At 38.5% G+C, this 13,458-nt stretch overlaps 1 protein-coding gene across 4 annotated transcripts in view; it reads right to left on the bottom strand.

Annotated features, from left to right (window-relative positions):
• The window catches only part of CTNNA2 (catenin alpha 2), a 463,429-nt gene that overhangs the window by 48,832 nt on the left and 401,139 nt on the right, over positions 1-13,458 (bottom strand). For all 4 annotated transcript variants that reach the window (XM_017742415.1, XM_008639874.2, XM_008639875.2 and 1 more), the window contains 2 exons: positions 13,244-13,400; positions 10,082-10,282 (listed from right to left, as the gene is read on the bottom strand). In XM_017742415.1, coding sequence (XP_017597904.1) covers positions 10,082-10,282; positions 13,244-13,400 — 358 coding nt within the window. The remainder of the gene's footprint in view (positions 1-10,081; positions 10,283-13,243; positions 13,401-13,458) is intronic.

The raw sequence follows: 13,458 nt of genomic DNA, 5'->3' as shown, positions 1-13,458 counted from the left end.
GCTTGCTTGCCAATCGTATTTTTAGATCAGTGCTCACTTTTGATTAGACAAGCAAGAAAAAAACACCTTTAATAGGGGGCTATTACTCAATGCTTCTCTAAGCATATGTTGTCATTTAATGCAGTGAAGTTTTTGAAAATTGAAAATTGGGTTGAGATCTGTATTATTCTCCAGTTATGGTTACTGAGCTCCATGTTAAAAAACCTCCAGTCTTTCTTTTCTATTATTTACCACGCAAAGAAGGATATTCTTATGCCAAAGGTGAAAGAACCACAAGTAAAATTCAGGCAAAGGTGTGAGCTTGTATCTGGAGTTAAAACTTGTAAATGCTTTAGACAGAGAATGATTCACTTATTATGCACTGAGAAATTGGCTATAAATTTTAGATTCAGAAGCAAATCAATACTTCTGGGGAAAAATTAAACATTGGTTTCTTAGCTTGAGCTGTGGCCTTGAAAGCACTCACACATATGCTTAGACTGAAAAATGCAGTCCATTAACATCTCTCAGCCTAACTACATGAATTAATTAGGCACCTGCATAAATGTTGACAGAATCAGGTCCCAAGTTAATAGCAACACTTCTAATTCACTGACTATGTCATTCCAACAAAATAAAGAAAGCCTTAAATGGCACTGAAAGCAAGACCACTGCCAACAAAATCTAGGTTGAATGGCTGCTGGAGAAATACTGGGAATCAGAAAAGTTGAAATTACTTCCATTTTATCAATTGATTAATTCTTTTAAATTATACTTTTATTTTTTGCTATCAGCACAGTAGGAAACCAGCACATCACCATGTGTGAATTCACGCCTTGATCGAACTTGTAATTTTTTGTGAACCACCCTGCTCCACAAAGAAAATATTTTCTCTAAAGGTCTTCTTGTTTTTCTCCATATCTCCTACATATTAAAATTATCAAATAATTATCTGTTTTCTAAAAATATATTCCCTATTGACTTTCTCTCCTATGGCAATCAGTTTGTACTGCAATTTTTGTACTTAGAAGCATCACTGCAAATTTTGTTTAGTGATATGGGAACAATAAGATCCCTGACAGAGAGGGAAATGTTAGGTTACCTAATAAAATTATTGAGATAAAAAAATTTAAAATGTTTGGGCGTTCTTGTTCGTAGCATTAGAACAAAAAGTTTCATTAATATGCAAGATTAAATGAATGCCTTGCTGATTTATTGCACTTTTATGGCCTTATTATTTAGGAACTTGAATTCCTCAGAATCTTAAGTAGATGTGAATGTTCAGAAATGTAGAAAGGGATAATTAAGACACAAAAAAAGCAATAAAGGTCAAGGACCCTCCAGGTGCATGGGTTTCTAATTCTTAGCAGCATTAATGGGAGTCAGGAAATTTGGTTTGGTTTTGTCCCACTTCATACAACTGAAAGCTTTAAACCTCTTTCCTTATACCAGACAGAGAACAGTAGATGCTTCCATAGACAATTAATCACACCTAGCCTACTTTAAAGACTCAAGTTCAACTGGATAAAATTCTAATTTTCCTCTGCCCACTGAACAGAGAGGGAGGTGTTTGGCTTAGACCAGATGCCTGCTTTAGACAACCAAGCTTAGGCATAAATCAACCCCATTTGTGCACCCAGTCCTGGAACACTTTTGACTCTGAATCAGGCAGAGCACCACAAGACTCCTTTCCATCCCAATCTCACTGGCATGGAAGGGTTCCCAGAGGTCTCATCTTTGGGGCATTTGTCTGGCTATTTTTGAATGGCACCAGCAGAGCTATTTCTCAGAGCTTCACTTTCAAAAGATGAGCACCTACTCGACTCTTTCTAGTATCCAGGGATTTGGATCCAAGGGAAGCACCCTTCTCAAAGACCAGGGGTTGTTTCCTGGAGCCAGACTGTCCTCAGACAAACCAGACACTTGAGCTGCAGAGAAGTGACTGCTCTCCTGTACCCCACTGCACCCAGATGTGCCCTCTGGCTGGCCCTGATAGCTCTGGATCCATTTAAGCATTTGTACCTGTCCTTGAGAAAACTGATTTTCCCCATGCCGTGTTCAGAGATCAGACCCATCATTTAAGGTGCCAATCACCTTATCTAAGTAGCCCTTAAATGGTTATAAAAATCTGGTCTGATGTGGGTAAGATTATCCAAGAATGACATGGCAGTCTAAAGGTTTGGACCAGTACACTGCTAAAAGTTTCAGGATCCCTGAGAATGTCTGTACTTCTCCTGAACATCAGAGTCATTTGTGTCACATAAGAAAATTATCTAGAGTGACTGGCAGGATTGTGAGCTTAAGGTTACCAGGAGAGAGTAAAATGAAAAAAATCCATGAATGATCCATTACGTTGCAAAAATAAAAAAGATGCTCTGTTAGAAAAAAAGCTCAGCCATTATCCAGATTTAAGAGGTTTTAGTATAAAAAATTCACAAAGTTAACAGCTTAAAAATTTCAGGGCTCTGGATGAAATTTCTTCAGTTGACTTTTCGGGGTTTTGAATTTATTTTTTTATTTAAATAATTCATTAATTTACTTAACTGAAGAAAGAATGCAGTCTACTGGGAAGTTCAAGTATTTAAAGCAGGTGTTTAAAAGATAATTCCTAAGGTTTATCTGACATCCTCTGTCAAAGACAGCACAGTTGCTCGGTTTCATCTGCAGGATGAATAAGGATACCTTATTTAGCTCGAAGTGTTTGTCAAAGTCTGTTTCTAGAAGAACTGCACATTCCTTATCAGAAGGTTCTATATATTTCACGAAATGTTTTTAAGTCCTGGTCTCATATCATATAATTTACATTTCAGTCATGACTACTATATTGCTAATTGAAAAGAAAAAGGTTTATAAAAGTCTACTGAAATATTACATAATGTATCATAGAATCACAGAATTGTTTGGCTTGGAAAAGATCCCTCAGATCATGGAGTCCAACCCTTAACTCAGCACTGCCAAGGCCACCGTTAACCCATGTCCCCAAGTGCCACATCTACATGGCTTTAAATCCCTCCAGGGATGGGGACTTCACCCCTGTCCAGGGCTGGACAAGCCTTTGGGTGGAGAAAACTTTCCCCAGTATCCCACTCTAAACCTTCCCCTGGCCCAGCCTGAGGCCGTTCCCTCTCCTCCTGTCCCTGTTCCCTGGGAGCAGAGCCCGACCCCCCCCGGCTGCCCCCTCCTGTCAGGGACTTGTGCAGAGCCACAAGGTCCCCCCTGAGCCTCCTTTGCTCCTGCCTGAGCCCCCTTTCCCAGCTCCCTCAGCTGCTCCTGGTGCTCCAGACCCTTCCCCAGCTCGGTTTTGGGTATCAAACCCCATGTGTCTCACACTGGTGACTCAGGAAATAGGAAAAGCAAAATTAGGGCAGAGTGCTATGGCACAGAGAAGGATGGAACATCACCGTCCAATGCACAGGACCATCTTCTCCCTTCCTGCTATTTACTGATTCACTTTTCTCCTGATGAAATGGTTAAAAGTCAGATATAAATAATGAATATCCACACCCTATAGCAGTTTGCAGCGAACACAAGACTTTCAGGAAGAATCAGCCTTCACTGCCAAACACTGATTTGGCCACAGCCTGTAAAAACAATGTTCCCAGGTTTCCTTGAATTTATGACCAAGTCCTGGCCCTTTGGCCCATTTGTGTTAAGTCTTCTGGCACTTCCCAGAAGGCTCCAACATTATCTGTGGGTTTATGCAACCAAGCAGATTGGCATGGGAATGGGAGAAATGTATTTGCTCATGTGCAGTCCAGGTGGACAATGAGACGGACATTACAGAAATTAATGACATGTCTGGAGCACCATTACCAAGTGTTGGGAGACAGGGACACACACACACACACACACGAGACCAAAACACACCTTCAAACTTTGTCCTGACTGAATTGCCATGCACAGAAAGATAAATGTCAGGGGAGAAGCCAGGTAAGTGCTGTTTGCCTCCTGGCCAGCATGGCATTAAGGACAGGTACATCCCAAAGTGGACAGAGGAGGGTAACAGATGTTGGCTGCAGGGACATTTCTGACTCACCAGTTTCAGCTGTCTCACTCTCCTGTCTACCTGTGCAAGACTACACACAGTGAGCACCCCCAAAATATTATTCCTGCCAAAAAGAACTCCCTTCACATTAATATTTCAAATAAAAGCCAACTCTTCAGAAAATTCCCTCAAGAAAGCAGTCTCATGCTGTTGGACACAAAGTGGGTTATGTAACAAGCAAACCACCCTCCCTGGCTTCGTTATAAGTTTGTGTATATCAATATGTAGGTGTGTGTAGGCAAGGGGATGCAAGGAAGACCAGTGCTTTTATTTTAAAACATTATTGTACAATTCACACTTGTATTCACAAAACATTCTGTTGGAGTTGGTGGATGGATATTCATTCCATTTCTCTGCCTTATTTTCCAGACCCAGTAAATTTCTTTCTACTTCTACCACCACCACCCTCCTTATTTTAAAAAGTGGCTTTTAAGAGCATGAAATGTTTTTGAGAACAGATTTGAACAGCAACTAAATAATAATGGTTTATGAAAATGGGAATGTCTATTATATTAACCAACTATTCATTATATAAGGTGTCTGGCACACCCAAAATAGATAATCCTCGTATTTTTCAAACTCTCACTGAGTTAATGCGCATCTAAGTCTTGAATTTTCTTTGATTAAGGAGTAATCCTTATCTTGACTTTCTTCCATTTCTGGAAGATCTTTAGGTTGTGGAGAACAAAGTGGAAATACATACTTGGGATATTCAGTGAATATCTTGCTCTGAGCACAGCCTAACATACTCAGCCCTGATGTGAGGGCTGTTGTGCATGGAAAAAGTATCTTTTCTCAGCTGCCCATTTCAATGCCACAATTTTTTCTGAGAGGATGAATTAACTCAGAACCTTCCTGTCAATGTGGATAATATAGATTTAATTACTCCATTTACCTAGAGAAATTAAATAAAAATATCTTTTAGTCTCATTTCTCTCTCCCAACCAGCCCACACAGCATTTTCCTTTTGGCAAATCTTGCTGCTGCCTATTCACCTGTTAATTAATGCATCGAACACCAACCACGGTGCTGACCCTGAAGTGTCACAGGATTTCCCTTTCTGCCTGCTGAGAAATGACCACTTGTGCTTTGCTTGTGCTTTGTCACCAGCTCTTAATCCATCAAAGGCCTTAACACTCACCCCATGGTTACCCATTTGCCAAACAGCTGCATGTGCAGGACATTAGGAAAAGCTTTAAAAATCTAAATCAATTACATTATATTCTCCTTTAGTACTGTGTTCCATTTTTAAACTCTAAAAGTGGAGAGAAGAAGAACTAGCATTTCAGCTTTGAGCCGCAGTGGTGATCTATTCTTCTCTTAGGTCTCCTTTAATTGCTTTATAATGCATTTTGTATGATTTCTTAGTGTATTCTTCTGTATATTGATCAGAATTTCTCTGGTTAAAAATTCTTTGCATCGAACCAAGCAATAGTGGAACAGAATCTTGGGTGTTCTCTGGTCCTTTTGTAAAACACCTTTTCTTTAATAATGCATTAATTTTTCTGTTGGTGGTGGTGGTGACACCTTGACCTTTGGATTTCAGTTTAGCAAAACTTTAAAGAAAATGCTACAGTACTTTGCAGAATAAAAGTCATCATTTGATCAAAACTCCGGGATAAATGATCTCATCTTCTCAGGATGATGGTACCCATAAGTTTTACTGTAACTACCTGAACTCCCATAAAACATGAATTTAACATCATTTATTTTTTAAATAGGCTCCATTTTGCATCTTTTAGCTCTCCCTCAGATTCAATATGGGGTTTTTTTGATTACAGCTATGCTTAAATTTATCTTCTTGCTGCTACATTTTGTTTCCCTTCATATCACTGCTGAAAAATCCATCTTTCCCACATTTAGTATTAGCTTTGATAACATCACTGAGCTGCCTTTTCCTAGTGATAAATATCTTTAAAGTTTGCCCTACTCACACTGATAAAACTCTCACAGGCTTATTGCTGAATTGCCAGTAATGCTGATTTTCAGCTTTAGTCCATTCTGATAAAGACACAATAAAAAATTTGTGTCAAAACAGAAGTCGGAGTGACCTACTTAAAACCAGCGAGTTACAAAGTTACTGGGATATTTTTAAAACATGCTAAAAAGCTGAAACTCAAATTTCTGGTGTGAATCAGACAATTTCAAATTTCCAGTGTCCTTCACAGGAGTAACCCGAGCAGTATGGTACTTGCTGTTCCAGGATGGTTTCCAGGCAGCCCAGTGCAAACTGAAGCAAAAAAAAAAAAAAAAAAGGTTGGGAAGTTTTCACAGCCTTTCCCAGGCAGTTCTGGTCCGACTTGTTCTGCTCTTTTCACTTTCATTTCCCACTCACTTCCTTTTACCACAGCCCTGCAAAGTCTACTCCATTTTTCCCAGCTTAAATCCAATCCTCTTGACCTTTAAAGAATGTCACAGCTTTTTTTTTTTTCTTTTTCCCTCCTTCTGGAACCTCAAAAATCTTGAAAAACAGCATCTGGACTCATTGCCTGTTCCTGGATTTCTTTCTAGGGACAATTCTTTTTACTTGTTCAGAAACATGGGTTTCTTGCCTTCAGCTTTTAGAGCTTCTGAGATAATTGCTGAGCACACTTCAGTGTCCTCCTCGGTGAAGGCAACGGGAGAGTCTCAGCTGGCCTTGGTCACTCTGGGTACTGAGCAGGATGAGAGATCTCAATATTCAAACAGAAATTCTGCTCTGTTTCCTCTTACTCCTTCCCTTTCTTTTTGCCTTTATCCTTGTTTTTAACTTTTTATTTCTTCTCTTTTCCTTTCCACCCTTCTCTCCTTTTATTTTTTTCGTCATGGACAACTTGCAACAGGATAATTTCACAGCTTTCCACAAATCTGAATACCAATGCAGCATTTAAGAGAGAGCCCTGAAAAAAACCATCAACCAACCAACCAAAACAAAACAAAAAAAACACAAGGAAACAAATAAAAAACACCTCAAAAACAATCAATCAACCAAAAAAATTGAACCTTGAAGCTCTAGTTTACTCCTGCACAAGTAACATCCACTAAAATCTATGAGTTTAGTGTTTGTTCCCAGTGAGCCCTATGGACTCTGGTTTTATAGGTTTCATCTTGGATTTATAAGAAAATCAGCAAGTGAGAGCTGAGTTTTTGTTATGGTTTTTAAAGGAAAATGGAAGTACTCAATTTTAAAAGGACATCAACCAGTCTGTCACTCTTAATACTGCTGCCAGAGATAAGAACCCAGCCTCTACCAAATACTTGGCTTTAAAGGCAGTTTGTGAGACAAGCACAGGCAACAAAGCACTGAAACACTAAAAAAACCACCCCATATATTCCAAAGGCTGCAAATTAAAATGACAAACAAATAAAACTTGGAGGTGAGACTGGTTATTAAAGCAGTGTTTGTAGTTTCCATTCCTCAGAAACTATCAACGTCATTTTCATGAGAGATTAATTTTTTCTCCCCTAAAAAAACCATTAGCAAGGTGTTTGTCTTTCCAAAACACTGTATCCATATTTCTCCACTGTGGATCCAACCTAATACTGATAGAACACAGTGAAATCTCTGGAAGAAGAGGCTTAACAGAGGCTTTCCTTTTCTGAGCTGACAGTTAAAAGTAAATAATAATTATAAGAGGAAGGTAAAGTGCTTATTTCCCTTCCATTATCATTTAGCTACATTTTTTCCAGCTTCCAAAAGCACTTCATCTAAAATTAAATTAAGGTCAATTAAAAAACCAACAAAAAAGAAGGAATAAATATGAAAACAGTGAGATGTTCATGACTGTGCTTCTCACAGAGATTTGATGTGCACATCTGTGGGTGGAACCTGAATCCAAATAAATCACTGGCATCATTCCTGAGTGTTTGGTAAAATCTGGGCAGGAACTCATAGTGATTGAGGAGTGGTGATGAATCGAAAAAATATAAAAATAAATGTATGCATTCATACATTCCAGATCATGGAATCACTGAGGTTGGAAAACACCTCTCAGACCATCGAACCCAACCATTCCCCCAGCACCACCGTGTTCACCACTAAACCCTGTCCCCAAGTGCCACATCCACAGCGTTTTTGAACACTTCCAAGGATGGTGATTCCACAACAGCACAGGGGGGGTCTAAATTCCATTTTAACCACTTTATTCTAAGGCGATGAAATGAGTCAGTAAATTCTACTTTTTTTATTCCTAGAGAAATAATAATCAATGCCTTTGTAAATGGCCTGAAAAGCTGCAGATAGAGATTGTACTCTAATATTAATTATCCACATTCACAACTGGCAGAAATTGTTTAAGCTTCATCAGCTTCATTGAATTTGGGCCCATTCTGTCTCCTGAACTACTGCTACACAATCTGTACATGATACAAAGTTCTTAATATTGTAAACATAATATTTTTTTTTTTAATACTCACAAGTTTATTTACACTTTATAAAAGAAAAAAATAAGTAATAATTTTGACTTGGAGGAACAGGGACCTGTTCTTACCTATTGAATCCCAGCATTAACACATTGATGTTGTCAAGATGCACTCAGTCCAGAGTTTATAGCACTTAGTTATAATTCGAATTGTATCAAAAAGTGAATTAAATATGGAATATAAGTATTTTCTGTGTGTATTACTGATCTATAGAACAGCACTTTATAGTTGCCTGTTGAAAAATTTTTAATAAAAAAAGTTATAGAATGTTGGGTCACAAATTTTAGCTCAATAAAAAGCCTGAGCATACATTTTGTTTTGTTTAATAAAGAAATCTTAATGGTAGAAAGAATTCTTCATAGTCCCTTCTTGACCAAAAGATGACTTTAACACAAGAGTGCAGCAAAATATGTTTATCATGTAAACTGAAGAGATTATTTTCCTTCTGTGGATTCATAAAACCAGCTCATAAACTTTTAAAAAGAAGCTAAATTTACAGTACTTATTCCACTGATCTCGTGTTGGGTAGGAAAAAATAGACTGACATTAAGCTGGGGGCTACAATACCACAAGTAATATTTAATCATCCCAAAATCAGGCTTTTTTAGCTCATTTTGTTGATTCCTGTTCTCTAAGCAAATACAGAGACTGCAGATCTACAATAGTTTTTGCTTTTCCATCTCACGGGGCAATTTCTGGGCTGTCTGAAAGTCAAATTGGATGTGTCCTGAACTGGTGCAATTTTCCTTTGTTCCTTCTAAAATAATCCTCATGGTTTTAAACCCCAGATGAACAAGTGCAATCAGGCAGGGGAGGATCAGCTCAGACGCTTCCAGACACCCACAATTCGTGCATCTTTATCCTACCAGGGGCACCTGATCAGTGCGTGGAGACCCAGTCTGTGAAGTCAACGAAATTCAGAGCATGATTCACCCAAACCCACCCAAACCCACTGCTTTTAGATGAGAGCACTTGGTAGCACTGCCTGCACTGAATTATTGAGAGCACTGATATAAAGGGCTTTAAAATGACCAGCACAGACCTAATCACCTACACTGAGATGAATCCAATCCCAGCTCTGTCAAGGCAAAAACAGATTGAAAAAAAAAGAATATTTCTTCCCAGTCTACCAATCTAGAAGACTTTTCTACTTTTATATACTCTACATATTTCATACAATCTAGCAGACTTTTTTATTTTTTTCAGTCAGGTGGTACATTTTCAGTTGCTTATATGTATTTTTCAATGAAAAGTTGTTTTGTTTAGCAACACTTCAGTCATCAACGAGTACATTCACCTGCACAGACTAAAGAGTAATGTTTGCAATGATTTTCTGGAGACACATAATACACAATCAATCGACTCAGAAGAAAAGGCTGTGTATTATTTATTCAAATCATAGAAGCTTTGATGTAGTGGCCTAGTCTGGATGTGTTACTGAATCTCTTCTCTTATATGGCTCCTGTCAGTATGACTTCTGCAACAGCATTGAGTAGAGAATAAAAATCACACTCATGGCCATGAATTTATTTGTTTATATCTTGTTTTCAAGTACAGATTTCCCTCTGAGTTACGGATCTCAGAGAATTAACTGAAAGTTTTGAATGACTAAGTAAGAGCATTTCAAAAATTCTTTCAGCATTTCAACAAACTTACCAGTTTCAGAGAGCAGTTTGGTAGCTTCCAGCACCTTCTCAGTGTAAACCCCAGTCTCATAGTTTTCCATCTCTGCATTGATGATGTGAATGACTCTGGCAGCACGGCCCCGGATGGCACCTGCGGTTCTGTCCAGCGTATCCACATCCCCCTCTTGCAGAGCAATCACACACTTATTCACATCTTCCAGGATGTGGTTTTCTGGGATGGAGGGGAAAATACAGCTCATTTAATTTGTTCTTCCTCATAGCAAAGCTTACTGATTTGGGCAAATGTCAGTATGTTAAAAAATTGATATATATATATCTTTATCCAGGCTGCAAAACAGATGCCCTTCTGTGATACTGTCACATAATAGTAAAAATCAGTGCGATATTTATCTTTACTAGGGACTGGGTTACATCATCCTTCCTCTGCTGTGAGACCCAACCTGAATTTCCTTGAAAACCAGTCACATTAATATCTCAAACATCACACTGAATTTTATCATAATGAAATTGTAATTAAAATTAATGCAAAGGGGAAAGCAGTCAAATATTTTGTAGATTCTCTAATAAACAGTTGGGCAATTTTCTGAAGGTGAATTTACACTCTCCCATAAATGTTTATTATGTTCGGCTCATTTTTTGCCTCAGTAAGTCAGAAAAGAACATAAATCATATTGAAAAGACAACAGCAGTGGCCTTTGTAGATAGCACAGAACCTGGGCATGAGCAGTTCATCTCCCTCACTCCATCTATGCCAGAGATAAGCTGGGAATTTCTAATAACACACACTAAAATTATATGTGACTGTGCATATTCTGAAGCCAGAGTTGACAACAGTGACTCTGCTCAGAGGAGGTGATATGAAGCACTTTTATCGGATTCTTGGGAGCTGCATTGTTATTTCTGTGCCTCTGAATCAGGCCGTCTGCTCTCATGTGCTGCAGTATCATAATTTATGCAGTATTCTCACATACAAATTATGTGAAAGCATGAAGAAGATTTTGACTAGGTCAGGTATTATTTCCCATCAGTCAGTAAAGTCAAAAATAACTTTAGTAAAACCACAACTGAACTTCATATCTGACTAAACTCAATCTGAGAAACTCAGTAACTCTAAACAGCAACTTGATTTTATGCTAGAGACGTATCTAAACTGAAATTGAAATGTTATTTGTAGTAGTAGTAAAAGAGAATTAATCAGTTCACCAACTGTTTTTTGTTAATTATCCTTTGCCACTAAAAAGAATGACTCACTAATCTTCACCGTTACAAATTCCAAGGTTGGATCATTTGAGGGTTTCAGAAATGTTTTACATGATGCGAATTTTACTCTGCAACAACTTTGGATGGAAACTGAGAGTCCCCTGAGCTGTGAATCTGAGTAACTTGCAGAGCAAAATTCTTTGTTTAAAACGCTCCCTACTCAGAATGAAAAAGCAGTGCTTTGTTAAAATTTTTCTTCACTGTTTCCACTTCACCAATTGCTTTTACCATGGCACAAAAATTTTGCCCAACAAGAAGTGATGTGTGGATTTGGACAGCGCATTTGGAATATAACTTACTATAAAATAACTTATTAAAATTATGGTCAGCTTTCTTTTGGTAGCCACCATGTTACTAAAACATAACATCAAATGTGAGAGTCAATATGAAGAGGAGGAGGTGTCATTTCAGGAGGTACGTTTAACCAGATAGTGGCATTTTGAATGCTTCACTGCTTTAACATCCAAAAATAAAAACACCCTGTGTAAGCTGAGGCTTCCAAACTTATAGCAAGAGCAACAGGCTTTCTGTTTCCTCATGTTTAACAGAGATGTCTATGCAAAGAATTAGGAAAAAAACACACTCTAAACTTAACAGAAATAATACTTCTCAGCCACCTTGGAAAGTTTGGATCTAAGTCAAAACCCTGTTAGAAAGAATTAAGATTTGAGAAAAAGAAACGAAAAACCCCATCATCCATTCAAATTACTTCTTGTTTATGGATACAAGCACTTGGAGTAAGCAGAGTCCTCAAAAAAACAAGAAAATGGACATTTGAGCCAGATTTCCAACACCGGATCGTGGACTGGGTCTGAAGTTTACAGCCTCATCACCCCTTTCACTTAGAACTAGTTCTGCCAGAAAGTGTTTGTCAGCTTCAAATCTCAAATAAAAATCAATGTTCTCCCATATTCTGAAGTACCCTTTTATTCACAGAGCTCATTTTCATTTTCTTGCCATGGCTTGCAGGGAACACTCGCTGGGTTGTTGAACAGAGGAGCGTAAGTAACTAAACCAAACCATTTCCCTGTTAATAAGAGTAGCAGGATACAACCAAACAAGATAAAAAGGGCAAAAAAAGAAAATTAAGGAGTTTTTTTGAAGGATAAATATACTTTTCTTCCAATATTTTTTTCTCACAAACTTCTATTAGAAAATTTAGGAAACATCAAGGAAAATAATGTAGAATGAAACATAGTATTTCAGCCAGACTACCTCATGAAGTCTGGCCCTTCTGAGCAATTCGAGTGAGCAAAGCCCTCTTGGCACTCTCTATGTCCTTACCCACAAAGTGAAATTCACCCTTCTAAGTGAAGTAGCAATGTGAGTTTTCTGCAGCAGAAATTAACCCAAGCCATGCACTACCTTGCAATTACAGCATTCACTGGGTATGACCATATTATAACAATACACTCTGCCACAAGCTGAAGCACTTTACCAGGAGGATGGAGAAAAGACTGCGGCCCAGGGTCAGTGTCCTTCTCTTCTCCACCCCTTCTTTACCCTCCCAACCCAAACCACCCCACGATTCTGTAAAGTTAACTTTTCCTCATCTTGCCCACAACTGCACAAGGATTCTAACAATTTCTACAAATACTCTCAGCCTGTCACAGGTCTTGAACGCATTTTTAAAAAGTGACCAAAACCCTACTTTGTGCCTGAGTTGAAACAAAGAGTCTCTAGGAACAGAAGCACAAACAGGATGCTATTTTCTGGGAGGTGAAAAGCCAACTGTTGCTACCAGGGATTAATTGACATGGCATGGCTGCTCCTACTGAGTACAGAAGATCAGCATTCCGATAGAAATGGACTAATAGGTTGATAATGCTTTAGTAATTACAGCTTTTGTCCACCCTGACCCAATACTTTAATTTAGGTGGATATTTTTAGAAAAGTCCCTTGATCCCAGTACCTGAAACAGAGAGGAAATCATCCACTGAAGTGATGTCATCGACAGCCTCAGTGAGAACTCGCACCTGTTTCTCCCACTGGTCCTTAAACACATCCATGTTGTCCTGGGCTACTTTGCTCTGGGGTCTGGCAGCCAACGTGAGTGCAGCATTAATTACCTGTTAGTCAAACCCATTTGTTAGAAGAAGAGTGGCAATTTTTTTTTTGCAAGGGAGA

The sequence above is a fragment of the Corvus brachyrhynchos genome, unplaced genomic scaffold, assembly GCF_000691975.1.
Source record: "Corvus brachyrhynchos isolate BGI_N302 unplaced genomic scaffold, ASM69197v1 scaffold166, whole genome shotgun sequence".
Lineage (NCBI taxonomy): Eukaryota > Metazoa > Chordata > Aves > Passeriformes > Corvidae > Corvus > Corvus brachyrhynchos.
This window is presented reverse-complemented; position numbering and strand designations above follow the sequence as displayed.